Here is a 27,954-nt window from a genome sequence, read left to right on the forward strand (position 1 = left end):
AAGATGCGTTGGTCTCTCTTGGTGTTAAAAAGCATACAGTATCCATTCCTACACAATCCATAACCATTCATTGTATGGAAGAAATGTAACATCTTCTGATGTTACAATTTCCTGGCACGAACAAATCTGTCGTGAGGTTTTCCTTTTTGTTGGGTGCCAGATACGGACCAGAATTTGTTCAAAACTCGGGATGCAGCTTACATAAAACTCAGTATGGGTTTTCTGTTCAGGCTTGGTGCTACTTTATTTTCATGAAAGGGGGCTCAGTGTTGCCCATTTCTAGGCCTATTCAGCGTGGATTTCTGAGGGTTGGTTCCTGGAGAGCTTCTGGCAGCACTGGCAGGCATACAGGCCCCACTTACTCTGTCGTCAGCAAGCTCTGCTATAGGGATGTGATGGGAGGGGGGATATGCAGCTGGTTGGTTTTTCCCACACTGGGACCTGCAGTCCTTCTTGGAGGCTGCCGCCTCCCACCCTGACCCTGATTAGATGACCTTTTGTACACCTAATACAAATTAGTGTTCAGGAGAAATGGGATGGGGTGGCAGTTTAGGTTGAGTGGTCTGGGGGCTGCATGGGAGTGCCTAGCTGTCTGGGCCAGCAGGGTCGTCAGCCCCCTTCTCCATCAGAAGAGGACTTTGTAAGCCCTTGGTCACCCAGAAACCGATCTGTGATTCTTTGGGCTCTGCCTCCAGATTGGGATTCATGGATAGTCTCAGTCTAAGCCAGATAGCACATTCCAGAGAAATGACAGCTGGTATTCATGTAATGAAGGAACCTGGCTGTTTTTTCCTGAGTGCTATAAAGCATGAACCATGGCCAATATCACCAATTTGAAAGAAAAAGTGAGGTTTCTCCCTTCCCTGAGTTTGTTATCTGATCTCTGAGGAGGCATGCCACTGCAACTGGTGATGGAGCAGAGGACAAACGGTGACCCTTGCCCCCCAACTTCCAGCCGTGTGTAGTCTGGCCTCCTGCCTGGGCACTATTCTCCCATCACCAGCCTGACAGGCAGTTGGCTGAATTGTCTGCAGACGCAGCCTCCTGGCTCTGGGTTTTTACTGTTCCCTCTCTACATGTGTACAGAAGGTGCTCTCTTAAGCTGATGAAGCCTCTTGAAGTACAAGGAGCAGACCCCATTCCCTGAGAAAGGGTCTTATGTAAGCAAGAAGAAAGGCCTTCTATAATCCTGGGGGTGGATGCAGGGTGCTGAGGTCTGGGAGCAGATCTGTGACTAGAAAAAGGAGGATCTGGGCTCTCCCTTGGGGCTGGCCTGGGCCCTGTCACCTCTTCTCAGGGACTTGCTTTCCTCTACTGCCCTAACTTTATAGTGGACCTCTTAGTTCATCCTCCCTACCCTGCCGCAGGTTCTGGGTGGAATAGTCTTGTCCTGTGTATCTCTGGGCCCCTAACACCTAGGGCACTGATGGGCATGATGTCAGCTCTGCATACATTTGGCAGGGGGTAAAGGCGGGCACTCGCTTATTCTCTCCCCTTCCGCATGTGAAAGTTGCTCAGTCATGTCCGGCTCTTTGCGTCCCCATGGACTATAAAGTCCATGGAATTCTCCAGGCCAGAATACTGGAAGGGATAGCCTTTCCCTTCTCAAGGGGACCTTCCCAACCCAGGGATAGAACCCAGGTCTCCTGCATTGCAGGCGGATTCTTTACAAGCTGAGCCACCAGGGAAGCCCCCATCTTCCTCACACAGGAACCCGTCTCGGGTTGAGGGTTGTGGTTGGGCTTCTCTGAGCCTAACCGGGAGCCACAGTGGATTGGAATTTCTCCTGGAAGGGTGAAGTGAGGAATGATGGGTTTGACTGTGCGTCCAATCAGCCCTTGCAGGCAAAAAACTGATGAGCTGGCATTAGTCGGCTCAGCCTTAGAATTCTGTCAGATAAGGCTTGAAGTTTGGAGGGAAGGCCTTTGTATGTCCTTTATTTTCCTTGTTTTCTCTCAGTAAATTTCCAGTGGGGCTTGGCTGAAGTAGAGCAGGAAGAGGAGGGACTGGCAGAACTGGCGTTCAGGTGGATGTTCCTCCTGCGTGCTCCGGGCCGCGTGGCCAGGCTGGGAGATGCTGTCTGAAGCTTACGTTGTGTACTTGGGCCCACTGCCAGTGCGCTCGCCCCATGGTGTGCCTTCTGCCTTCGGAGCTGCGTCTGGCTATTTCTAGGCTGATGGGAAGACAGCGTCTTACTTATGTCAGCAGCCCAGCCCAGTCTAAGGTTTTGGCCCTGTGTGGCTGATTCATTTTTGTATCCCAAGCGCCTAGCTCAGTGCCTGGCATGGTAAATATTTGCAAATGGTGATTCTCCATGAGGACAGTGTCTGCCGAGCAGCCTCGCTACAGGAAGAGCAGCGTCTGCCCAGCCTGCTCTCACGATGGCCAGGTGCAGACCAGCAGGGAGCAGTTTGATTTCTCTTCTGGCTGACCATCTGCTGCACACCTTGTTTTGGGTGTGGACCCCCTGGGGCATATTGTGTCCGGTTCTCTTTCTGCCTATGGGCGGTGTGTTACATCTGGGTCCTCAGCACCGGGCACTGTCCTGGCACTTGTGTTAGAAGGAAAGACAAACAGAAGAAGTCTGGGTCAGAATCTTGAACTGACAGACCCTTAGAACCAGGCGTGACTGTCCCTCCTCCCCATTTAGCCTTCGCATGTTGACAGTGGTTATCGGAAGTTGAGAGGGTAGAGTCTCTCCCATGGGCACTCAGCCTCCCAGAGCAGGGGACAGAATTAAGTGCACATCCCTGGTTGTACACCCTGGTGTCTTTCCACTGGTGATCCCGAATATCTTCCTTCACTTCTGTGTGCTGGGTCAGAGTTTGGCATGTTTGAATGTCTATGTATATGTGCACATGTGATGTGTCCTCTCCTAAGTTGCTTTTTTGCCATTGTTGATCTAATGACTGTCACTGAATGCCTTGCAGACACTGCCCTCTGTGACCATGAAACCCTGGGAGTCCACGTTGCTGGTGGCCTGGTTTGGTGTCCTGAGCTGCGTGCAGGCTGAATTCTTCACTTCTATTGGTATGTGCCAACAGGACTGTCGTCTGCCTGGGCAGTCCTTGGCTCAAGTGCCAGGGGATGGCACTGCCTGAGGCCTGTTCTCCTTCAGGGTGGGGTGGCCTCGTCCACTGGTTTTGACCAGATCTGGGGAGAGTCAGGCTTGCAGAGCTGCTCTTTCCGCCTCTGACCCCTGATGACCTGGATGTCCTTCTTGGTAGGTGGCTGTCTCAGCTGGGCCTCCACCCTGGAAAGTGCAGGCTGCTCCTGGGCTGCCTGGTGTTTCTGTCCAACTTTCTCCTGGACTAGAGAATGGTCCTGAGCAGAGAAGCCCTCAGGACATCCTTGTCCCAGGAGCATGACCCAGCTGGGTGACAGTGGGAGAGTGAGATGCGGGGTTTCTTGCTTAAGGTGTCCTCCGTGCACTTACCATCCGCCTGGAGCCTCTGCCTCTCTCTTCCTAAAGCTGGGGACCAGGACCATATGAGTGCCCAGGCCTCCTTTAACCCTAGGTCCCCATGACCCCAAGAGAGCTGACATGTGCCTGGCTCAGCTCGCCTCTGTGCTGATGTGTTTTGCCTCAAGGTTGGGAGCTGGATGTCCCTCATCCACTTCTTACTGGCCCTTTTATCTCTCCCTCGCAGGACACATGACAGACCTGATTTATGCAGAGAAGGACCTGGTGCAGTCCTTGAAGGAGTACATCCTGGTGGAGGAAGCCAAGCTCTCCAAGATTAAGAGGTGTCTGATGTCCTAAGTTCCCACAGCCACCCTGAGCCAGGGTGGCGGGGTGGCAGGAGCCCCCACCAGGAACCCAGCCAGGGTGCCCATAAGGGGAAGCCCTTGAGGGGGCAGTATGGGCCTGGCCTGGAGTGTACTTCATGCCAGTCCCCCAGAGTAGCTAAATATGTGGGCTGAGGATCACTGCTTTTTCCTTTCTGGATAGAGATCCCCTGAATCTCACCAGGGAAATTACCATAGGTCAAGATCCACATGAATGGGTGTCTTAGTCTACCTTTTTCTGTGGTTCTACAGCTGGGCTGACAAAATGGAAGCCCTGACCAGCAAGTCGGCTGCTGACCCTGAGGGCTACCTGGCCCACCCTGTGAATGCCTATAAACTGGTGAAGCGGCTAAACACGGACTGGCCTGCGCTGGAGGACCTTGTCCTGCAGAACTCGGCCGCAGGTGAGGGACTGTGAGCAGGTGGTTGCATGAGCTGGTGTGTCCCTGGGCTTGGCCTGCGGCATGTGGGTCTGAGCCTGTCCTGGTTCGGAATGTTGGTGAGCACGTGCAGTGTGTGAACAGCAGCTGCCAGTCCCGTGGCTCTTAACTCTGTGGGGACCTGGCAGTTGGCTGTCCTTGCTTTCAATTGTGATATTAATAATAATCAGTTCTTGGAAATTCCTTGGTGGTCCGGTGGTTAGGATTCTGTGCTTCTGCTGCAGGGGGGCATGGGATTGACCCCTGGTCACGGAGCTAAGATCCTGTATGTCACACAGCATGGCAAAAAAAAAAATCAGTTCTTGCCTTTTTCTAGTGTTTTGGTGTCCCTTTTGGGGTGGGGGTAGTGACTTTTTTCTAATTATGCTTTAGTAATACATTTTTCTAGATAAGTTGGAATACAAAAACAATCATATAAGAAAATTATACAGTTTTTAATCCAATTGCCTGATTATAATTACTATTAAAATTCTAGTCTTTTTAACACGTGGATAAAATGGAACGATACCAGGGAATATTTGAGGGACCAAACGAATTAACAAAGGTTAAGTGTGCTAAGTGGTGGGGGTGTGGGCCTCCTCTAAATTCACTCCCATTCATATCTTTTAGAAGGAAGACATATCCATTGGCAGATTTGTGACATAGCTTACACTATTTTCCTGAATTTTTCAGCTGCTGTGTATGTTTTTTAAATGTTCTTCTGCCACATGATTTTAATGTCTGGCTCAGTAATACGTCAACCCACTCCAGTACTCTTGCCTGGAAAATCCCATGGATGGAGGAGCCTGGTAGGCTGCAGTCCATGGGGTCGCTAAGAGTCGGACACGACTGAGCGACTTCACTTTCACTTTTCACTTTCATGCACTGGAGAAGGAAATGGCAGTCCACTCCAGTGTTCTTGCCTGGAGAATCCCTGGGACAGGGGAGCCTAGTGGGCTGCCATCTATGGCGTGGCACAGAGTTGGACACGACTGAAGCGACTTAGCAGCAGCAGCAGCAGTGATATGTCACACTGATGTAGTGTAAAAATGGTCATCAGTGGACATGGAATTGTTCCCAAGTTATCAGCAATCTTACCCCTATCTTTGTGCCCACCTCTGATTATTTTCTTATGATCAATTCCCATAAGTGGGATTTGCAGGTCAGAGTATGAACTTTTCTTTTAAAACTTCAACTCTGCTTAGTGCTTTTACTATGATAGTACTTTCTGTGCTCTAATATTTTCCTCTCAGCAGCAGATGGTGGGGCAGGCCTGGAGGTGGGCCTTCTAGCCTTGGGCCCAGCCCCCTGGACTCACTGCCTCTCCTCCCAGAGTTGGAAGTGCTGATTAACTTCAGATTCGTTGTCTCTCAAGCCGAGGCATTTTAGCCCATGTGGCCAGACTGGGCTGGGCTTGGCTTGGCTGGGAGCAGAGTGGCCTCTAGGGAGGGATTGGTGAACTCAGCCGGGCTGGAGCTGTGCCCGGTGAGCTCACTGCCTCCAGAAGCTGTGGCTGTCTTTCCCAGACCCTGCCTCCCAGCCTGGGCCTGTAGCTCAGAACTGGCCGTTGTGCCTGCACCACAGGAGAATGAGCCCGCCCAGATGATCTCCTGCTCTCCAGTCTTGTTCTCTATACCCAGCCCCCACCATCAACATCTGGTTCCTTTGGAAAACCTTATAATTAGCCAGAGGGAGATAGGACAGCCCCAGAGAGCAGTAGGTTGTTTTTACCTCTTTCTTTCAGAGTTCTTGCCCCTGAAATGTGGAGTGGGGAGGCAGGGAGATAACACTAACAATGTGGCTTTTTCTGGAAAGCATTTTTTTCTCTCTGGATTGTAAGCCCTTAGTGTCCCTGACCATGCAGCCATGAAGGAGACAGGGTTGCAGCATCTTGGCTCCTGGGTCCTCAGGCATGGCTAGAGTGGATGTTTGTGCCTGAGGTTGTGGGTGCTGTGGGAAGAAGAGGCTGGAAAAGAAATGGCCTTGGAGTTTCCCTTCCAATTCTCAGCTCCAGAGCACAGTTGAAGCCCCTAAATCAGCATGGGAGAGCCTGGCCCCCACTTGGAGTCCTGAGATTGCAGGAGATGTATATCTTGCTTTACAGTCGGATCTTGGAGTCACAGAATAGCTTCCTTGGTTGCCTCTGTGGTTAGGGCTCTCCCAGACTCCCGGCTGTGGTCTTGAGCACCACAGTCAGGGAGCTCATGCCCTGAGCTCAATGTGAGTTGGAGTGGCAGGAATTATCCTAGTAAGCAGAGCTGGACAGTGTGGTCTGGTGAGGGAATCATGCACAACAGGGCATGGGCGGCCCATCTCAGTACTTGGCCTGCTCAGATGATCCTCTAATCCCTAATCTTGGTGAGGGGAGAGTGCCATACACCTCCAGGACTGTCGTCATTACCTTTCTGGATGATTAGGACCAGTGGTCAGTAATGAGTGGTCAGCTGGGCTCTCTTCTGTCCCTTGGGCTCCTCCATCTGAGATGTGGGCCAGGAATCTGTGATTACCTGGCCAGCCTAATAATCCTAGATCGAGGTTTACTGTGTGATTTGTTTTCTGCTGAGTGGTCAGCAAGTCCTCCCTTAGTCCTTTCCTGTGTCCCAGTCAGTTACCCTCTCTGTCCCTTCTGTCTCCACCAGGTCTGTCTGAGTGCTTTGGATCCAAGACTCTCAGACTCCCACATGTTAATTGGTATGAGGGGGCCGTTCTGTTCAGTTCAGATGAGCAGCACAGGCAGTTGGTACATTGAGGGAGTAAGAAAGGAGAGGTCTCCCTGAACCGGAGCCACTAGGAAGGGCTTCCTGGAGAAAAGGGAAACGGCCCTCATGAGGAGGGGCAGGGAAGTGCACTAGCCAGAGACCCTCCTCTGGGTGCCCGTCTGGTTCCAGGTGAAATTCTGTTCCTGGATGGAGGTAACCTTTTGTCCTCATTCTCTCCTTTGGAAGATTTTATTGCAAACCTGTCAGTGCAGCGACAGTTCTTCCCCACCGATGAAGATGAAACAGGAGCCGCCAAGGCCTTGATGAGACTTCAGGACACATACAAACTGGACCCAGATACAATTTCCAAAGGGGAACTTCCAGGTAACTCACCACTCCAGACAAAGGCTGTCCAGCCCGTGTGTCTACTATGGTGTCTGGACAGGGCTGGAGCCACTGCTGACTCTTGGTCTCTACCCTCAGGGGCATTGTCACCTCTGGCAGTGGTTCTCTCTTTGTTTCCAGTTGGTGCCAGTCCCCTAGTCTATGACAGCTGCCTGCCCTCAGCCCCTCTCCCCCCACCTCCCTCTAGCCCAGGCCTCCCCTCTCTCAGCTCAGGGAAGGCCAAGGCTGCCGCTCAGGACCTCCTTGGCCTGCATCTCCAGAGTACCACTCAGGTCTGTATCCAGACCCACTTCCGTTCCCACCTTCCAGGGTCCTCTTGCCCAGGACTGATCTTGGAACTTGTTGTCCCATGGCCTGTGTACCCTCAGTTACAGTCTCTGCCCCTGTTTCTTCTCTGTCCACCTGTCTGGACTCTTCCCCCTGAGCTCATCTTGGAAACCTCTGTTCTTGCTCATCTTACATACCCCTGCCTCAGGATCCCAGGCCTGTTTGAGTCTCTGCTGCTGATTGATCTCTTCTCCCTCCTGGTTAGGCAGCTGGATAGTCATCTACACTCTTTTCCTGTTTCCTTGGTTCCTGTGTTCTCCTGAACACACACAGTCTGGCCTCCTCCTGCCCCTACAAGACCAACAGGGGACACTTGGATGGTAAAGCCAGCAGACAGTTTTCAGGCTGAATATTATTTAGCTCTTCACTAGTGTTCAGCATATTAATTGCCTGATTCTTCCTGATATTCTCCCCTCCTTTGAATTCTGGGACACTGATCTCAGCTGTTTCTCTTTTGGCACCTCTCTCTCTCATTTCTTTTACAGGCCCTGTTTCAATTCAACTGGCTGCCTCAGTATGTTTGTAAGAAGACGTGTAGTGGTTTGGTGGCTATTAAAGGGCAATAAACCCAGGGATTCAGTTAGACTCTGGTAGATCTTGGAGGCTCCCTCACCCATGGGGACCCTTTTGGAGGCACAGCAGAGGGAATCATGGTGTGTAGGGGAGGGGGAGGAACTGTGTTGTTGGCTAGTCAGAGCCTAGAGTCTTGGCACTGGGAAGCCCAGGGAGCCAACAGGAAGATTGGGGATGTCTCCTTAATCCTCACTCAATCAGATTTTGGATCAAGGCCAGGAGGCCAGAGAGAGAAGGTGGCTTGGGGCACCTGCAGGATCCGTTCACCCTATAGCTATGAGAATGGTTGGTGGGAAGAGGGAGCCACAGCCAGGCATTGACCCTTCACATTCGGTAACAGCCCCATGTGTATCCTGGAGGGGCAGTGAGGGGTGGATGGGAGTTGTTCCCCAGGGTGCTGTTCCTACCTGGTGTCTCCCTAAGCACCTTCTCCAGGGAAGCCTGTTTACAATGCTTTACTTTTAGGGCTAAATCCAAATTCCTCTTAACATATGGTCTTTGCAGTCCTGTGTGGGTACTGTCTCCCTGGTCTCCTTGCCCGTTGTACTAAGCATCACCACTGCTTGGCTTCTTTGTTCATCCCACAAACTCTGCAGGTTTACCTTTATGGCCCTTCAGCATTCAGCTCAACTGGTATTCTCCCGAGAGCACTCTCCAGAGAGCAGACTTTCACACTGGTTTCTGGGAAAGATAGTGAGTGTTTGGGAGTCATTCTTGACATTCTTGGTATCTGTGAGACATATGGTAATAGCTACTGTTTATTACACTCAAAGGACTCATAGGAGACATTTTCATGTGACATTGTCTTTTTGAATTCTTGGCACAAGTCCTCTAAAATTGATGGCATTATCTCTTTTTAGAGGTAACAGACTAAGAATCAGAGAGGCTAAGTAACTTGCCCATAGTCACACAGCTGTTGGGTGCCATAGGTAGGCCCACACAGGCCCTGCTCTGTCCAGCCCACTCACCTGTTATGCTGCTTCCATCAGTGTTGAGTTCGTGCATCCACAGAGCCAGAGATCTGTGGAGGTTCCTGGAGAGTGAACAAGGACTCAAGGATGCCTCCCTTCTCCCATCCATGGTCTCCTGCTAACTCTGTCTGGTGTTTATTTCCCCCATTTTCCTATCCTGTCCTACATTGTCTGTTCTTGAGCCATCCTGGTGAGCAGCCCCTGAAGCCAACCCATGGCAGCAGGGGTTTCATTCTGGACATCTTGGATATCAGGCAGAAAGAGCCCACTCTGAGGCAACTCTCCATTGTCAGCCATGCTTGGGTTGCCATTAATGGTTTTGTAGGGAAGTTCCTTTGCTTTCCAGGAGGGTCACAGCTTAAACCCTGCATCTCCCCATAGCTTACACACCACATTTCCTTCTTGACTTGAAACCCTCTTCATGGTCACTTCCAGCATGAACTAACAGCAGATGACCTATGATCAGAGGACCTGCTGAATCGACCTTTACCAAGGGCCCCACCCTGGTGGCTCAGACGGTAAAGAATCTTCCTGCAGTGTGAGAGACCTGGGTTCAATCCCTGGGTTGGGAAACCCCCCTGGAGAAGGGAATGGCTACCCACTCCAATATTCTTGCCTGGAGAATTCTGTGAACAGAGGAGCCTGGCAGCTATAGTTCATGGACTTACAAAGAGTGGGACAGGACTGAGTGACGAACACTTTGACTTTGAAGGGCCCCACCGCCTAGTGGTCAAAGCTGGCATTGCAGTCTTATTTCTTGACCTCCCTTGGCATCTGTCGCACCACTCCTGTTCCGTTTCTTCTACCTCTTAGATGCTTCTCAATGTTATTCACTCCACCGTTTCTGTACAGGTGGCCTCTGGGGCCCTGGCCTCAACTACCGTGTCTCTCTTTCCCGACACTTATTTCTGGAAGCATTTATCTTCATCCATGGCTTTACCTGCCACCTCAGTTCTGTTTTTTATATTCAAGTTATTTTTTCTAAACTTCCAGTCTCAAATGGGCAGCTACCTTGCAGACATCTCCTGAGCCGCACTTAGGACCTTTATACTCTCCTGAACACTACTTGTTGGGCATCCTGGGCTCCTCCATAATAAAGGCCCCTTCCCCCTTGGAAAGAGGGGAGTCTGAGGATAGGAGACAGGCTGTGCACCCCAGCCGGAGGCAGGGCCAGCATGGCTGTGCTTTCTGTACTCATGGCCCTTGGAGGTGTGTGGTCTGAAATCCTAGTGGGCCTCTGCTGGGGTGACGCCCCCACATCCCAGGGGCCCAGGCTTCTGCAATGGGGGAAATCTCTGTCCCTAACCCAGAGGCCCTTGGAGCCTGACTACATGCCTCTCTGGCTTCAGGAACCAAATACCAGGCCATGCTGAGTGTGGATGACTGCTTTGGGATGGGCCGCTCGGCCTACAACGAAGGCGACTATTACCACACGGTGTTGTGGATGGAACAGGTGCTAAAGCAGCTTGATGCTGGGGAGGAGGCCACCACATCCAAGGCCCAGGTGCTGGACTATCTGAGCTACGCTGTCTTCCAGTTGGGTGACCTGCACCGTGCCGTGGAGCTCACCCGCCGCCTGCTCTCCCTTGGTAAGGAGCCTTTGGGGGAAGGTCAGGTGCAGATGGGAGGTGGCAGGGGTGGCTGCTGTCAGGGACCAAGCCAGTCTGACCAGTTGCCTAGCCGGTGACCAATCCTTTGCTGCTTTCAGGCCCAGGCTAGCTGCCAGCTTGCTCTTTACCTATGTCTGTTCTGGCCTTAACCCTTGCCCAGTCACTGATGGATACGCTCAGGCCTGCACATAGATTTCTATTTCATTTATAAATGGGAATCCAGGGTTGCAGTATATCTGCTGCTCTGCAGGGTGGAGCCTTTATTACATCCACAATAGCTCGAGAGGCAAGCTGTATTTCAGGGTTGCTGCAGTGACAGTGACCTGACCTGTTATTAGGGGCCTGAGGTCTAACTGATGGACTTGCCACGGCTTTGGGCATTTAAGTGTCTTGTGATGTTAGACTGAAGGAGATCAAAGCACTGTGTCTCAAGAACCTATTTGTTCCTCTTATTAATATTTGGGATATCATAGTTTGGGTTTTCAGTGGCCAGCAAAGACTTCCTTTTGCTGCTGCTTTTCACGGGTCCTGCGTCTGAGGCCAGCTAGTGTGGATGTTAGACGGATGTGGGAAGAGAGCTTTGTAGACTCTGTCATGTTAGTAAGAGCCTTGGACAGGGAGTCGGGTCACCTAGATTCCTCCTCTGAATAACCTCACGTTAATTTCCTCACATCTTTGGGCTTCAGTTTCCTCATCTGAGGGGTGGCTCAGTAATCCTGCCTGGCTTGCTCCTTTGTGTCGTGAGGTCCATAGGACAAAGCCGTGGGAGTGTCATGTGGCTGTTCTTGCTGGTGTTTCAGCCTGCCTTCTCGCTGTGGCCAGGGCGTGATGCGCTCATCAGTAACGGAGCAGATGGACTCTAGGGCACGGATGAAGCTAGCACACAGCCAAGTTGGGAGGAGGAGGCAGAACTCTGGACTGCTTCTCTGGACCCGTGTCCTCAGGATTTCCAGGGAAGTCTGAGAGGAGATCTGCATCAGTGACGCGGCATCCCCTCCACCCCCCACTTTGTTGCTCCTTTCTCATCTCTAACCAGAGTGGAGAGAACCTCTGTTGGGTTTTCCTCTATGACCAGCAAACCCCGCTTAGGTGCTGTGGAAGCCAGAATGCTGCGTGCAAGTGAGCTGCTGGGAGAGAAAACCGCTTACAGAATAATTTCTCTAAATGACCTAACAGATGTTTGTGGTTTCCTTTTCCTTCATGTTCTTTCCTATTGTAGACCCGAGCCATGAACGAGCTGGAGGGAATCTGCACTACTTTGAACGGTTGTTGGAAGAAGAAAGAGAAAAAATGTTATCGAATCACACAGAAGCTGAGCTTGCATCCCAGCAAGGCATATACGAGAGGCCTGTGGACTACCTGCCGGAGAGGGATGTCTACGAGAGCCTCTGTCGTGGGGAGGGTGTCAAACTGGTGAGACACGTGGCTGGGTCAGGGCCCAGGCAGTGGACCTAGATTTCAGCTCTGGACAGACAGATGTGAGGAAGATGTTACTCTGTCTGTAGGTGGTTTTCTCAGTTCTTGGTCGTATCTGCTGAGGCTGACATGTGGATGTTCTCCGAGGTACAGGGTAGGAGGCTTGTCTTCCCTGAGGTCCCAGGCAGAGCTTCAGTCCTCTGAGTTGTTGCTGAGCACCCCTCCCCATCCCAAGAGGCCAGCTTCTGCTTGACTTACTGTTCTAAGAAAACCCGTGGGACTTGATGTGCCTCGGGCCCCAACGGAAGTCGTGATCTCTAGCAAAGACAAGACAGTTGCTAGAACTTGGTATGAGGTATCACTGGCCTTGGACAGCCCTGGGACCCCGGTGCTTCCTCACAGAGGCTCAGATGTGAGTCAGTCTGTTGGCCTTCTCCGTGCCGGTGTCTGCTTGCTCCCGCTGGCTCTTCTGCCTAGAAAGACGTCTCCCCTGCCCCAGCCCTCCTCACCTACTCATGTCTCTGTGAGAAGGGTCAGGAATTACACCCTGCCACAGGGCTTGTCAAATGAGGAATTCTTGGGAGAGGAGAACCTCTGCATGATTTGTGGCATATCATTTCATGCCAGCCAAACTGAGGGGCTTTTGTTTTCTTGTCTGGTGAGGTGGGAGGGAGCGACTGCTGGACACGATGTTTGAGACCAGTGTCTGCAGCCAGCTAGTCTGGGACTGAGGGTTAGGACTCACTCGGTTCAGGGCCTGTTGTTCTGTGTTCCCCAGACCCCCCGAAGGCAGAAGAGGCTCTTCTGTAGGTATCACCATGGCAACAGGGTGCCGCAGCTGCTCATCGCCCCCTTCAAAGAGGAGGATGAGTGGGACAGCCCGCACATCGTCAGGTACTACGACGTCATGTCTGACGAGGAAATCGAGAGGATCAAGGAGATTGCGAAACCCAAAGTAGGTGTCTCCGCTGTTCCTTCTCAGGCCGCTTAGTCCAGGTGCCATGGGGCAGTGTGGCTGCTCACCCAGGTGGCCTCTGCTGATGGCTTGCATGAGTCCACTGTCGGGTACTAAGGTACTGCAGACTCGATTTGACCTTGAGGAGTCATGGTCCATGGGGGGAAGCAATGTGGACAGACAAGGGTGGGAAAAAAGGGCACCCTGGGCAGGTTGGTGGCTGGTGTGTGGGTGAGTGTTTAGGAAGTATGCCATGGGGTACTGCCAGGCTGGGTCCTGTGGAGCTCCTGATGAGGACTGCGAAGAAGTGATTGACTTGGAGGAGCGTGAGTGTCTGCAGGGCTGTCTTCTCATCTAGCAGCACACTGGGTCTCTCTGTTTATTCACACCTTTAAATATTTTCTTCACATAAGCCTGGCACTTCTCTTGTTAATTTATTCCTAGGCAGTTTGTTGTTTGTTGTTGTTGTTATTATTGTTATTGTAACTTCACTTTGTTTCTTTCACCATTATGATTTTACTGGTTATGTTATTAAATTAGCGTACCATCATAAGCTAAACTGTTGATTGTAAAAATATATTTCATCATAATAGCTAATGTGTACTGAGTTCTGAAGTGTGGCAGGCCCTATTCTAAGTCCTTAACATGTGTTAACTGCTATGTCTGCTCAGCAGGCTCCGTCATCATCTTCATTTTACCCACAAGGAATTAGACCCGGTGCAGATCACAGCTAGTGGTTGAACTCATTTCTTATTCTTTTGGTTTTTAGCTAATTATCTTAGGTTGTCCATATAGTACTGCTGCTGCTACTGTTGCTAAGTCACTTCAGTCGTGTCCGACTCTGTGCGACCCCATAGATGGCAGCCCACTAGGCTCCCCCGTCCCTGGGATTCTCCAGGCAAGAACACTGGAGTGGGTTGCCATTTCCTTCTCGAATGCATGAAAGTGAAAAGTGAAAGTGAAGTCGCTCAGTCGTGTCTGACTCTTAGCGATCCCATGGACTGCAGCCCACCAGGCTCCTCTGTCCATGGGAGTTTGCAGGCAAGAGTACTGGAGTGGGGTGCCAGGGCCTTCTCCGCCATATAGTACTAGCACCTGCAAATTAGAAAAATTTTGTTTTCTCTTTTCTAGTCATTATAGTTCTGTTTCTGTTGTCTTGTTGAATTGTCCAGAGCTTCTAGAGCATTTTTATAATAGGAATCTTTGTCTTGTTCCTGAATTTCCTAGAAATGCCTTTGGTGTTTCACTGGTAAGTGTGCAAGTTGGCTGTTGGTTTTGTATATATGTCATCATGTTACAAAATTCTTCTTCTATTTCTAGTTCATAAAAGGTTTTCTCCCATCTGACATCTTTCAAAGAGAACTGCTTGCTGCCATGTCCCCACCCTTCTCCTGTCACTGGTGATCAGGAGCGAGGAGTTAGCTGGAGATCCTCTATTGCTCTGCTTCTAAGAGAACTGTCGAGGCCAGGAGGCCAGCACTCCTGGAGAGGCCTAAGATAGGTTCCCATCCTGGGCCCTGGACTGCATCTTGGAACAGCCTTGCTTTGAGGTACTAGGACCTCCAGGGCTCAGAGCCAGTTGTTAGTGTCACTGATATTACTGAGGGAGGGTCTAGCCAGAGTGTGTGGAGAATGGGGACCACAGACCCCCACTCTCTTCCATTCCCTGGACCAGCTCCAAATTCCTGCGGGAAAGAAAACTGCTTTCTTGGCTGTCAGGTGAGGGAGGCACTGTGGTGCCAGACCCTCCTGAGGGATTCCTCCCTGTCCCTCTGTCCAAGGCAGAAACATTGCTCTGTGTGTATGTGCTCATGTTGGGTGCGTGTGTGCACATGGGTGTGGCTGAAGAGGAGAGTGGCTGGGAAGCTAGTCTTTGAATAGAAGCCCCGTGAAGGGCCAAACATGTTGGCTATTACAGGCGGACTCTCCTTTCCGGAGCCTGTGAGGGACAGATGTTATCCTGGCTTTGAAGTAGGGCCCATGAGCTTAACTTAGCCTGTGGGGAATGCCTGGCAGCTGCCCTCAGGTCTCTGGCCTGCTTTCAAAATAGCTCTGTCTGTCCCTGGGAGCCGAGCACAGCTGCCCAGAGCCTCCCTGTGGGCGTCAGGCCAGTGCTGTGGTTCACTTGTTTGGATGGGATCTGGCCACAGCTGCAGTTGTCATCAGGAAAGAACAGTGGGTGGATCTCGGGGAAGCCCTCCGTTCTGGGTGCAGTGGGTCTTACCTGAACGTGCTGCAGCAGCACCTGTCCAGCTTGGCCAGCCTTCTGGTCCATCCACTCCCTCCATCCCTTCTGCCACCTCTTGCCCTGACCTCTCTCTGACATCCTCACTGGCCTCCTTGTTCCTGCTCTGACCCCTCCTTAATCACCCCTCTATGATGTATCCACAGTGATCCTTGTTACACTCAGGCTGTGGTGTCCCTCCCCTGCTTCTCACTGGTCACAGGTTAGATCCAACTCAACCCCCTCTTGCCTCCTCAGCCTGTTCTCATCTCTTCCCTCTCACTTCAAATCCACAGTCATACGACACATCCATTTTGACCTCTGGGTCCCTGCGTTGCTGTTCCTGCCCTGTTCCTGTAACCTTCTCCTGCCTGGCTAGCTCCTGCTTACTGTTCAAATCTCAGCTAGGTGGCTCCGCCATCACCCTCTTAGGAAACCAGTCTTGACCCTGTCGACTGTGCTGCCCCGGACACTGAGCGTCCCCCTTCCCAGCTTCTACATGCTGTGCTGTGACCACGCAGCTGGTTTTTTGCCTTCCCACCTGACTGAGTTGTATGAGGATAGCAGCCGTGTCTTGGTCTCCTGGTATTGTGCTGGGCACATGAGGAAGCACTAGTTAAGACAGTCCACAGCTGGAGCATGGGGGGCTGGCTCCAGGCAGCAGGCCCTTCCTGGGAGTATCACTGCACCAGTCTGTGGAAACTGGGGGGTGTGAGATAGGTGTGTATTTATTATGAGTGAGCATGTGGAGGTGGGTGGCTTCCAGCGCCGTTCACTTATTGCTGCTTGTAGACTGCTTTCCTGACTATCTTCTGACCTTGCAAAGCTCCCAAGGGAGTGAAAACTGTGCTTTCTGTTTTTGTTCCTTGTGCAGCAGGAGGCCAGCAGAGGCTGTGCAGTAGGAGAGTGTTTGGGTAGGTTTCTGGGCAGAGGAGGTTGCTGAGGTTCAGAAGGACAGTGGACTTGACCGTGTTGAGAGGAGCATGCAGGACTGAGACTCAGGGACAGCAGCATAGTCTGAATATGGTGGGAGCGGCCAGGCGTGGGCAGGTGTGGTGTGTGGGCCTGGGGAGAAAGGGGCTGTCTAGGTAGATGGGTGAATAGACTAGACAGACTCCATAGGCATAATTCTGAAGACAGCATGGACCTGGGAACCAGGGGCGGGCAGGGGCCAGGCTCTGACAGCAGAACAGGAATTTGGAGACCACTGCCCTGGACTGGCTTGCAGGATCAAGGGGCCTTGGCTAGAGCCACTACCTGCAGAGCTCCTTCCCTTCCTGGTCTGATTGGCAGATCAGGTCCCAGTCTCTCCAGGAAAACACTCAAGGCAAAGAATGATAAGTGTGCCCTTTCTTCCTGCCTTCCAGCTTGCACGAGCCACTGTTCGTGATCCCAAGACAGGTGTGCTTACTGTCGCCAGCTACAGGGTTTCCAAAAGGTTAGCAAAGGTGATGGTGGAAGAGGGATGGCTGCTCACGCCCCAACTCCGGGGCCTCCTAGTTCCTACTGAGGGCGGTGGCTTGGGTGGGTGTCCTCCCTGCTGGCGCCTGCACCTGCCTACGGGGAGCTTTCACTCTGTGCTGCCTTCAGTGCTGGCCCTGAGGCTGGGGAGAGTGGAGGACCTCATCGAAGCCTGCTTTGCCCTGCTTTTCTCTCCCTCTTGTTTCGGTGTAGCTCCTGGCTGGAGGAGGACGATGACCCCGTTGTGGCTCGGGTGAATCTGCGGATGCAGCACATCACAGGGCTAACAGTGAAGACTGCAGAATTGTTGCAGGTATGGCTTGTTCCTGGGACCCTGGAGTTGGGAAGGGAGTGTTTCTAGCTAGATCATCTCCCAGGGTGCTCAGGGCTGGGCCTAGGGTAACTGTATGACTACAAGATGCCACGAGTATGGAGTGGCCTCCTATTGGGAAGCCAGAATTAAGTATGCCTACAGTTAGTGTTCACAAATGTCACCTGAATATCTTTTCTGTGCCCAAGTATCACACTAGGTGCTAGGGATTGTTGGTGGGTGTGGCGGGCCCATTTACGTCATCCTAACTACAGAAGCTGATACCCTGAATTGTTCCAGGGACACCTCTAAGAGCTGTGAATATATTCAGAGGTATGGTTCTGAGTCTTAGTCAAGTCCATTTGGAGGTAAAATGTTCTATAATACTTTAGCAGGGAGAGGCCTAGATTGGTTGGATGGTGAAGATGAAATACTCCATTTTAAGTAATTCTGTGGGACCCTGGCTTCCTGCTTTTTATTTCAGAGGTGAAGACACACGGCAGCACCATACTGAACATTATGGGCAGAGTTCCTACTAATATGTCCTCTGTTCTATTGAATTCAAATCAGCACTGGACATGCTCCCTTCTGAACATTCCAGATTCTGAATTCTGCTGTAAAGTGATGCCCTGAGACGCTGCCAGAAAAGTTTCACTGGCATTTTTCTTGAGTCTCTTGGATCTGTTTGGCCAGAGGTTCTGTATATTTAAGGATCTCACACTTTAACTGATCAACCATAGCTCTCAGTAGAATATTGAACTGAGATCACTTGGAAAATATTCTCTGAACTTTTGCCTGGACACATCCAAGCAAATCAGCACTTACTCCCCACTCCATAGCTGGGTCAGCAACCAAAACCAATTTTGAAGGTTGTCTTTATGGATTTGTGTGAAGTCTACCAGAGTTGTTGTTTTTTTTTTTTTTTTTAAAGCATGCTGATTATCTTACAGTCTTGTGAACATTTTATGTAATTTTTTCAGTTCCACTGAGCTTAGTGTTGAGTTTGAAAGTCTAATTTTTAGGTAAGATCTGCAGACAAGCGCATCAAGAGAGGACTTCTGCCACATCTCCCACTCCCGTTACGTGGGAGAGCACACCCCTTTCAGGAGCGAAAGGGTCTCCATGCCCCAAGTGCATTCCTGTTGGTGTAGTTGTAATTCATACCTTCCTGGAACAGGTTTTGTGTTGTTGTTAAGACATCTGCCATTGCTTCCTGCAAATGAGCCAGTGTTAGGACCATCATGGCCCTTACTGAGGATGATGTTCCATTTGGTTGCTGACTCCATACCCTGGACCAAAAGGCTGAAAAGAGTGTACAAGGCCTGTACTCCTGTTGCTCTCCTGGATGACTGTGTATGCCAGGCTGTACCCTATCTCACATGCAACCCCAGAAGACGCAGCTTTGTCCTTGGTCTGGCTTCTTCTTAACTGACCTTTTGTAATGCTGTGACTCAGTTGATAAGTGGGCTTTGAATGCCGCAGCTCCCAGCGTATGGCCTTTTATGGTCAGGGTCTTCCAGAAGACCATTGTTGTTTGCTTTCGTTCTCTGGGAGCTGTCTTGGCATTTTCTTTGCCAGCCGGTGTTGTTCAAAGCTTTGATCCTACACGGACAGGGGATAGGAAACTAGGTTTCAGAACCTGTCTCCTAGTGTTCATTCCACATAGTGTGATACATGCCTAGGCACCAGCAAGAGCCTTCCCACCAGGGTCCGCATGGGGGCATTACAGGCTTCTGGAAAGGAACTGGTTCTTCTGCTGTCTGCTGACATCCTCACCTGTAGTTGATGTGTTTGCTTTAGATCATTTGGAAGAAAGGGTGATCGAGGCTTTCTTTTGAATTGGATGAGGGCCTGTCTGAGAGTGGAAGAGATTCTGCATTGCCAGAATTCCTGAAGGTTGAAGACTCTGCTGATGTCTCAGTCTCACCAAAAAAGTGATTTCTAACTATTTTTCCCCCTTCACTCTGACCTCAGTATTGTAAATACCCACATCTTTCAAAGGACTGACTCTTAATACTTTTGTGACAAATGAATACCTCCTCTCAGGAATCAGTTTTGATGTACAGCTTCTTGTTATGTGAGGTATGAGTCTGGGGCCTGGAGTTGCCCAGATGGTGATTCTGATGGCTGCACATCCAGAAGTTCCCATGGCACTTGTACTATTTGGGGATGGTATTAAATACTACAGGTACAGTAGCCTGAACACTATGATCAAATGTGAGAATCACCATGATTCTCAAAACTGCTAAAAGATGAGCCACCTGTAACAATGCAGCTTCTTTCATTATCCCCAGGTAGTGAAAGTTTAAGCCCTCCATCCAGCAAGTGGGAGTGTTGGAAAATGCAGTCATACCTTTGCACCTCCAGCAGCAAGCAGCAAATGAACTCTCCTGAATGCGCTGGAAAACTGATCACAGTCATGTTTAAAGTTTTCTTCAAGTTCTTGGCTATAGTGGATCCAAAGGAAAATCATTTGTGATATCACTTCATCAGCTTCTCTAGCACCTCTCTCCTTACATGCATCGTCAGTCTCAGGGTCACCTGCTGAACTGGGCCTCCTCGCACTGTTGATAGTATTTTTGGTGTGGGACACTTGACGGCTGAAGCAGTGTGTGACAGCATGTTTTCTTCCACTGATTCCGATTCTCCTTATCAATGTTTTTATTTTTATGGACATTGAAAAAAATCATTCTGCCCCAAATCTGAGTTTCATCACATTCAATAAATACTGTTTTATACTCCAAAAGGAGGATTTTCTCTCTTGTAGAGCCCATCCTCCCTCTCCCTCCATCCTGTTAATAGATGGCCATTATTGCCAGTTTTGCAGCATCTCTCTCCCGACTCTTAGAATCACCACAAAGTTTGTATGAAACCACTTTTCTGAGGACTAATAGTTGAATCTTCAAAGTGTTTATGGTTTCATTAAGACACAGTAGCCAAGTGTTCCCAGATAGACATTGGTGGTACCATTTAGTACGTCAGCTTTCATGTCAGATTCTGCATTTCATCTTGAACTTCGTCTCTCATCTAACTACTGAAGCTAAAAGAACCAGTGTGACTTAGAACTTATATTGTGCTGGTAAACTGTTCACAAAGGTGTTTGTGACTTCTGATCCAATTAGTGATACCTGAGGTGGCTCAGGCCCTGGTCCGGGTTCAGACTCCACTTGGGGGCACTGAGGTAGAGCAGCAGTTTTGGGACCCCTGCAGCCAGCCGCCCAAGCCCTGCTGCTGCACTTGGGTGCAGAAGTATTCCATGCAGTGGACCACTATGAGATGGGGTGGGATTTGTTTGTCCTATTCAGCCTGACCAAGATGAGTTTCTGGGGCCTGGTGACGGAGGTGGCAGGAGCATGGCCAGGCACTGAGTAGCTCCCAAACTAGTACTAAAAAGAAACCCCCTACCCAAACCAGTTCTGAATTTATTGTTGGTATTCTTCTGGATTACCGCTTCATTATCTTGCAAATAATCATGGCCTGCCTGAAGGAGGGCTCCCTCTGCTGCAATTCATGTGTCCCTCAAGGGCTGGAGCTTCTCCACGGTGGCCATCTGCAGCTTGCCATCATGTCCTTTCTTGGAAACCACATTTGTGCTGCACCCTTCCTCTTGGACACAACTATAGACCTGTTTGCAGCATTTGTTCTGCCCAAACTGGCAGGGCATAGCTACCCTCCTCAGAGAGGCTGCTCCTTGGGGTTCTGGTTGTTACCTGGGAGATGGGCTGCTTCAGGGTGGTTCATGCTGCTGACAAAGTCCAATGCTGTTATTTCCTACCAGGTTGCTAATTATGGAATGGGAGGACAGTACGAGCCACATTTTGACTTCTCCAGGGTAAGACCCCGCTCAGGTTTTTTCAAAGGCCCTGCTCTAGCTGATTTGAGAAGGCTGTAGCCTTCACCGTAGCCCCCTCACCTCACCAGGGCCCACTCTTTGTTACTGGAGAAGCCCAAGTCCAGAGCCAAGTGCAGCCCGGCTGTTTCCCCTGTGATATTGGGAGTGGTCCCCCGACCCAACCCTGCCATTCTTTGCCCTGACTCTGAAGCAGAGGACATCACTAGGTCTCTGTGAACTCTTTCCTGCCCCTTGTCCTCCATGCCCAGCCAGGATTTCCCTTGCAACTTTGGCCCCTGGTCCAGGCCTGTGTATGGAACCCCCCCTTGGTACCTTCCCTCGACCTATTTGGCCCCAGTCCTGTGGGTGGCAGGGGAAGTCAGTTGCAAACTTGGGTGAAAGTTGTTGTCTATTGCAGCGACCTTTTGACAGCGGCCTCAAAACGGAGGGGAATAGGTTAGCGACGTTTCTTAACTATGTAAGTATTGGGTACAGGCCCACCTGTGTGCTTTCACTTAATTTTATAGAAAGATGAGCAAGATGCTTTCAAGCGTTTAGGGACGGGGAATCGTGTGGCCACGTTCTTAAACTACGTAAGTATGACGCCTGCAGTGTGTGGGCTTAAGGGGAGCCTGGGTCCAGAGTGCTCTCAAATATGTTCCCATCAGAGCCAGTACCACCGGCTGTTGCTCAATGGCTGGGTCCTCCTGGCCCTCAGCACCCTTCTTCGCTGGAGTAGAGTGTTGCCCCGTGTTTCCATTTGTATTTTTCTCCCAGCTCCTGTGATTTACATCCCTGGCTCCTTTTTGATGGGCCCAGTGCTAGTCTGGACTTAGGGGATGGGTGTCCTGGAGAGGTCTCTGCTTAGCGTCAGAGTGAGGAGGTGGCCCGGAAGTGCTCTTAGATGAACCGGCCTTCATTTCCCCGAAGCTCAGTGGCCTGCCTGCCTCCCACCTGCTGCCTGTACTCCAGCCAGGGTTAGGTTTACCTCTCACATGAGGAATAGGTTCCTCTCCCCTTGGCTGAAAGAGGTAGCCCTAAAGAGGCATAGAAGTAACTTAAAGACAGAAGCCTGTGTCCATTTTCCCCTTTGGTGTCTTGTTTAAGTTTCATTGTGTGGTTATTATGTGCTGGGGACTGCTGTGAATGTGCTGGTGAGCAGGGCATGTGTGGTTTCTCATGGGCTTATGGTCTAATATGAAAGACTTTAGACATAGGAGAGGTCATTGTTTGGTTACCATAGTGGTAAATGCTTTGAAGAAGTAATGCAGAGTGGAGGTTCTGAGAAAGCCTCCCTTGAGAAGTAACATGTCAGTTGAGTCTTAAAGGTTGAGTGGAAATTTGTTGGTAGAACATGATTTCTGGTAGAGAGGAGAATGTGTGGAGGCCTGGAAAAGGGAAGGAACTTGGGATGTTGGAAAAAGAGAAAAAAGGGTGGTGTGTCTCAGAGATAGTGTGTTAATCTGGGGTGGCCAAAGGGAGAGGCTGGTGAGACTGCCAGGGCCTTCAGGTTTTAGAAAAGAGCCTGGATTTGATCCTCGCTCTGGTGGGAAGCCATCAGGGGTTGTCATTTTCCACATTTACCATTCATCTGTTGGGTGCCCTTCAGTCTGTCTGGTATGTGTCCTGTGGAAATATTTTAGCTCCACGTTTTATTACCTTACAGGCAAAAAACTTGAAGTAAGAGAGCCAGATGAGAAAGAGGTGGTGCTTTGGGCATGAGCTGAGCTCTGTGGGCATGAGTGCAGCCTTGCTGCTATGGAAATTGTGTTCCATTTAGTTTGAGGTTTTACTGCGGGAGATGCAGGCCCTTTGGAGACAGAGTACCCTAGCTGGCCCTGGGAGGGTGGCTGTTGTGGGAAGGTGAGAGTCTGACTAGAGCTGCAGGTTACCCAAGCCAGAAAAACAGTGCAGAGTTGGGGCCACCAATGGTAATAGAAGCCACAGGGCCGCTCACAAGGCACACCAGGTTAGGCGAGGGCCAGCTTGGACGAGGATAAGGGGCGTGGGGGTCAGCCAGGCATTTTCCCAGCACAGACTCAGATTTTCCCCATTCGAGGACAGCCAGGGTATGGGTCTCCTTAGGCCTACCTCTCTCCATGGCGTGGACTGTCCTAATGAACCACTCAGATTAAGCAGGGTTTAGGGAAGGGCAGGGTGTGGGAAGAGCCTTTCTGGCCAGAGGGCTGGTGGTGGAGCTACTGGTGCTCAGAGAAGGACAATCCACATACTTCATCACGTCCTTTGTGGCTCAGTTGCTCTGAGAGTATTGAGTAGAAGGGCCAAGCTCTGTGTCTTGTATTCCCAGATGAGTGATGTAGAAGCTGGTGGTGCCACCGTCTTTCCTGATCTGGGGGCTGCAATTTGGCCTAAGAAGGTAAGTTCTGGTTCTTGGGGGTCAAAAGTTGAAGTGCAGGGCCCAGACCTCATTCCTGTCTCCTAGTCCAGTTCCCTGGCTTGCTTGACTGTCACTTTGAGGGAGCTTAGCCCTTTCCTGAACCCTGACCTGTGGTCTAGGCTTTCACCTTGGGAGATGGAATGGAGAGGGAAATTCCTTGAGGGCCAGGTGGGATTCTCAGTATCTACCCCACCATGAAGGGTAGGAGCTTTTTGGGGAACTTCTCTACGCTGGAGTCCCAGAGTCCTGTGCCCCTGAACACAGGAGAGAGAGAGTGTTTCTGCTCAGAGGGGGCTCTGTGGTACTCAGCATCAGATCCTTGAGCCCAGTATCTAAGGGTATGACAGGCTCTCTCTTTCCAGGGCACAGCTGTATTCTGGTACAACCTCCTACGGAGTGGGGAAGGTGACTATCGAACAAGACATGCTGCCTGCCCTGTGCTTGTGGGCTGCAAGTGGGGTGAGTGGCTTAAGTTGTGGTGGTAGCCTCTGGGCTCTGGTGGTCAGCCTGAGACTCTGAACTGAGAGATACTTGCTGCTGAATTTTCACAGAGTCAAAACCTTCTCCCTTTTGGAGATTTTGGGGTTTTGTGTTTGTTTTTCCTTGATAACCAGTAGTCCCGCGCAGCCATGTTAGCTGTCCACTCAGCTGGTTATATGCTAAGACATTTGGTTGGGAACACTTTCAGAGGTGCCTAGAGAGCTGAGGAAGCCCAAGGAAGAATAGCTATACAGGCATCCTAGGTCCAGGATGGCCCCCAGAAGAGTGGGCTCTGGCAAGGGTTCTGAGGTCACAGCGGGGAGAAGTGGAAACAAAAAGAGGAAAAGGTGTCTCAGGCAAGCAAAGCCCACGTGGAACAAGGCTCAGGTTAAAACCAACATCATAGTGTGGGGACCAGCTGCCTTTGTCTCTTGCACAAGGGGAGGCTTGTGGCACAGAGACTGAGAGATGAGGCTTGAGGCTGAAATCAAACTGTGGAGGCTGAAAGTTGAGCTTTGTTTTGGAAGCAGCTGTGGTGAGTCATGGAGAGGCTTGAAGCAGGATGTGACAGGAAGTGATCACAAAGAGATGAATTTATAGACCTCTTGGAGAGTTATGGGGATAAATAGTGATAGATTCACAGAAAATTAAGCAAATGAGAAAGAAAATAAGAAAAAGGAAAAAAGTTGTACCAGAAAGAAAATACAGTTGACCCTTGAATGAAAGCAAGGTTAGGTAGGGGTGCTGACCCTCTACACAGTTGAAAATCCATGTGTAATTTATAGTTAGCTCTCTATATATGCGGTTCCTCCATATCCACGGGTCTACCTTTACAAATTCATACAATTGTGGATCATGTAGTACTGTAGTATTTACTATGAAAAAACTAGGACTTCCCTGGTGGTCCAGTGGTTCAGAGTCTGGCTGCCATGCAGGGGACACAGGTTTGATCCCTGGTCCAGGATGATTCCACATGCTACAGCTCCTAAAGCCCATGTACCTAGAGTCTGTGCTCCTCAACAAGAGAAGCCCCTGCAGTGAGAAACCCACACACCACAACTAGAGACTAGCACCTGCCTTGCCACCGCTAGAGAAAGCCCACGCACAGCAGTGAAGACCCAGTGCAGCAAAAGATAGATTTAATTTTAACAATAAAGTGATAAATCTTTAAAAAAACCCATGTATATAACTGGACTTGCCCAGTTCAAATGTGTTGTTCAAGGGTCAGCTGCACAATCTATTAGGTAGCTCAAGTGTGAGTAATATTTACATGACATAGTAGTGTAAATACTGAATATTAATTTAACTAGAACTTGTGATATAACTATATTGGGAGATAGGAAGGGGAAATATGTATTTTAAGAGTGGTGTAAAAAATTCCAAAGCTCCCATCTTCTGTGGTAGACTATCAACATATAAGATCTAAAGTTGAAAGTCAAGAAATAACATTGTAAGTATGTTATTTAGAAAAATGAGGATAAATATCAGAAGAGACAAAGGAGTTAAATGTCCAGTGGTAGTGGGGATTGGTGGTGGGAAGGGATGGGTAGGAGATTGCTATTTATCATTATAAGCCTTGTAGAACAATTTGATTTTTTCAGCTAAGTACATGTATTATTTAATTATCACAAAGTGTATTTTAAAAGTGCAATGACCTCATTCGCACATTAAAAGCAATTTTCTCAATTCATTATGAGTCTATGAAATGAAAAGCGTGGTTTGTGAGCGTTTAAGACACAACTTCAGGTGGTTGTGCTAGCACCGGCTCTGCTTCCCCGCTGCCCACAACACACAGGATAGATCTGCTGCCTAGAGCCCTTGAGGTTGACTGAGGCCTGCCATGGTCCTGACAGGCTCCCTGAGGTTGACTGAGGCCTGCCATGGTCCTGACAGGCTCCCTGAGGTTGACTGAGGCCTGCCATGGTCCTGACAGGCTCCCTGAGGTCGCTTCCAGGCCTGCCACGGTCCTGACAGGCTCCCAGAGGTCGACTGAGGCCTGCCACGGTCCTGACAGGCTCCCAGAGGTTGACTGAGGTCTGCCACAGTCCTGACAGGCTTCCTTGTCTCTTGCATCTCACTGCCCACCCACCGCATTCCAGCAGTGCCAAGCTTGTTGGGGTCCCTGACACACACACCAGCGTGGATTGTGCCTTGCTCTCTTTCTTATCCTGTTCCCACTTCCCAGACCCCCTTTGGTATAGGAACCACCTGCTCTGTCCATTTCCTTCCCTGGATAACTCCTGTTCAGCTTTCTGTCCCAGCCTTAGGGTTTCCTCTTCCCCCACATGGTTAAACGCTCTTTAGCTCTGTTTCTGTGGCAACCTACGCACATATATCGTGTCACTGACAGACTTTTGTACAATTATCTGTTTTCCTTACCAGCTCATAAGTAACTTGATGACTGAAACCAAGTCTTACTCATGTCTGATTCCCAGGCCTAGTGTAGGAGTCATCATGAAGGAATCATTAATTTTGGCTGCTAAATTAACCAACAGGAATGTAACATACTTTCTGTTTGTTCACAGTCTCCAATAAGTGGTTCCATGAACGAGGACAGGAATTCTTGAGGCCGTGTGGATCGACAGAAGTTGACTGACATCATTTTCTGCCCTTCGCCTTCCTGGCCCCACAGTCCGTGTTGTCTTCAAGTTCAATGTGACAGACTCCTGTCTATGTTCCAGTCCCATCAGGCGGGTCTCTGGAGGCATAAATGTTTTGTGTGGAGTAGAGAGTGGACTAGGGAAGGTCCTGGACGACCTGGGCCCCAGCCTCTCTGACCAGCCCGTGCTATCTCTGGACGCTCGGGTAGGGTTGGAGCAGAGTCAGGTGGTCTGCACCTAGCAAGGTGCTTTTGTACCTCAGATGCTTTAGGTGTGAGATGTTTCAGTGAACCAAAGTTCTGATTCCTTGTTTACATGCTTGTTTTTATGGAATTTCTATTAATGTGGCTTTAACCAAAATAAAACGTCCCTGCCAGAAGCCTTAAAGAGCCGTATTTGAAGTATTTTTTTTTTTAAGATGGGGAGCTTTTACCAAGTTCACCATTTGGATAATGAATCTGGATAATGAATACTTGAGAGGCAAACCCTGATGTTCCAGACCAGGTTTCAACACTTATTTTTCCTCTAAGCTTCAGTGTTCTTTCTGGAAAGTGAGAGAGACAGTCTCCTTGCATCTCAGAGAACATAGAGACCATGTATATCCATGGTTGTGATGCTGTTATAATTTGAAATTTCTTACTTTAAAATTTTGAGACATACACATAGAGTTGGTTGTGATACATAGATGTACGGTTTAAAGACTATGATGGAGAGCATGAAGGCCCATGTCACCATCACCTGGATTAGAGAAGAGATTATTTTCAGACTTGTACCTCAGGGGCCCCTGTGAGCCCCTCTGATCACATCTCTGACCTGCCCCCAGTACCTCGGTGGTAACCACTGTCAAGTGATCTGTGGTAGTCATGCCTCTGCTTCTTTGTAGTTTTACTATCCAGGTCTATATCCCTAAATAAATAGTAGTTATTTTGTTGTCCTTGATTTTGAACTTTTTTGTAGTGGAAACAAGAGTATATTTTAGGGGGTGTTTGGCTTCTTTTATTTGATAGTTGTTTGTAGGATTCATTCATGTTGCTGTGAAGCTGTAGTTTATGTTAATTTGTGTAGTTCAGTCTTATTAGCATCTATCATAGGACAGTATCATAATATACTAATATACTGTTGATAGATATTTGAATTGGTTTCAGTCTTTTATTAATAAGGCTGCTGTTGCATTTTTATATGTGATTTCTAATGCAAATAAACACATTTTTTAGAATATATACCTAGAAGTGGAAATGTTGACTCTTAGTAGGTGGGTCTTCAGCCTTACATATAATGTATTCCAGAGTGGTTATGCACATTGCTGCCAGGTGTAAGTAAAAGTTCTTGTTATCCCCGTCTTCTCCAATATCTGATACTGTCACACTTTTGCATTTTAGCTAGCTTATTATATAGATAGTTTTATCTATATTAACATGATTAGATAACATTAGATTAGACATTGAACACCTTTTTGTATGTTCATTCGTCTTTAGGTTTTGTGTA

At 49.7% G+C, this 27,954-nt stretch overlaps 1 protein-coding gene across 6 annotated transcripts in view; it reads left to right on the top strand.

Moving 5' to 3' along the window:
* P4HA2 (prolyl 4-hydroxylase subunit alpha 2) overlaps positions 1–26,856 on the top strand; it is a 71,343-nt gene extending 44,487 nt beyond the window's left edge. For 4 of the 6 annotated variants that reach the window (XM_070793202.1, XM_019964567.2, XM_019964569.2 and 1 more), the window contains 14 exons: positions 2,931–3,030; positions 3,651–3,747; positions 4,042–4,193; positions 7,154–7,291; positions 10,533–10,772; positions 12,013–12,206; positions 12,988–13,164; positions 16,756–16,826; positions 17,063–17,162; positions 20,938–20,991; positions 21,519–21,584; positions 23,300–23,368; positions 23,752–23,848; positions 26,395–26,856. In XM_070793202.1, the coding sequence (XP_070649303.1) occupies positions 2,949–3,030; positions 3,651–3,747; positions 4,042–4,193; positions 7,154–7,291; positions 10,533–10,772; positions 12,013–12,206; positions 12,988–13,164; positions 16,756–16,826; positions 17,063–17,162; positions 20,938–20,991; positions 21,519–21,584; positions 23,300–23,368; positions 23,752–23,848; positions 26,395–26,465 (1,608 nt within the window). In that variant the 5' untranslated portion in view covers positions 2,931–2,948 and the 3' untranslated portion in view covers positions 26,466–26,856. Of the gene's footprint in view, positions 1–2,930; positions 3,031–3,650; positions 3,748–4,041; positions 4,194–7,153; positions 7,292–10,532; positions 10,773–12,012; positions 12,207–12,987; positions 13,165–16,755; positions 16,827–17,062; positions 17,163–20,937; positions 20,992–21,409; positions 21,470–21,518; positions 21,585–23,299; positions 23,369–23,751; positions 23,849–26,394 lie in introns of those variants that run through there. The other 2 variants (XM_070793204.1, XM_019964570.2) reach the window with 2 other exon arrangements.
* The last annotated feature ends 1,098 nt before the right edge of the window (positions 26,857–27,954 follow it).

This window comes from Bos indicus, chromosome 7 (assembly GCF_029378745.1).
Source record: "Bos indicus isolate NIAB-ARS_2022 breed Sahiwal x Tharparkar chromosome 7, NIAB-ARS_B.indTharparkar_mat_pri_1.0, whole genome shotgun sequence".
NCBI classification, from domain to species: domain Eukaryota; kingdom Metazoa; phylum Chordata; class Mammalia; order Artiodactyla; family Bovidae; genus Bos; species Bos indicus.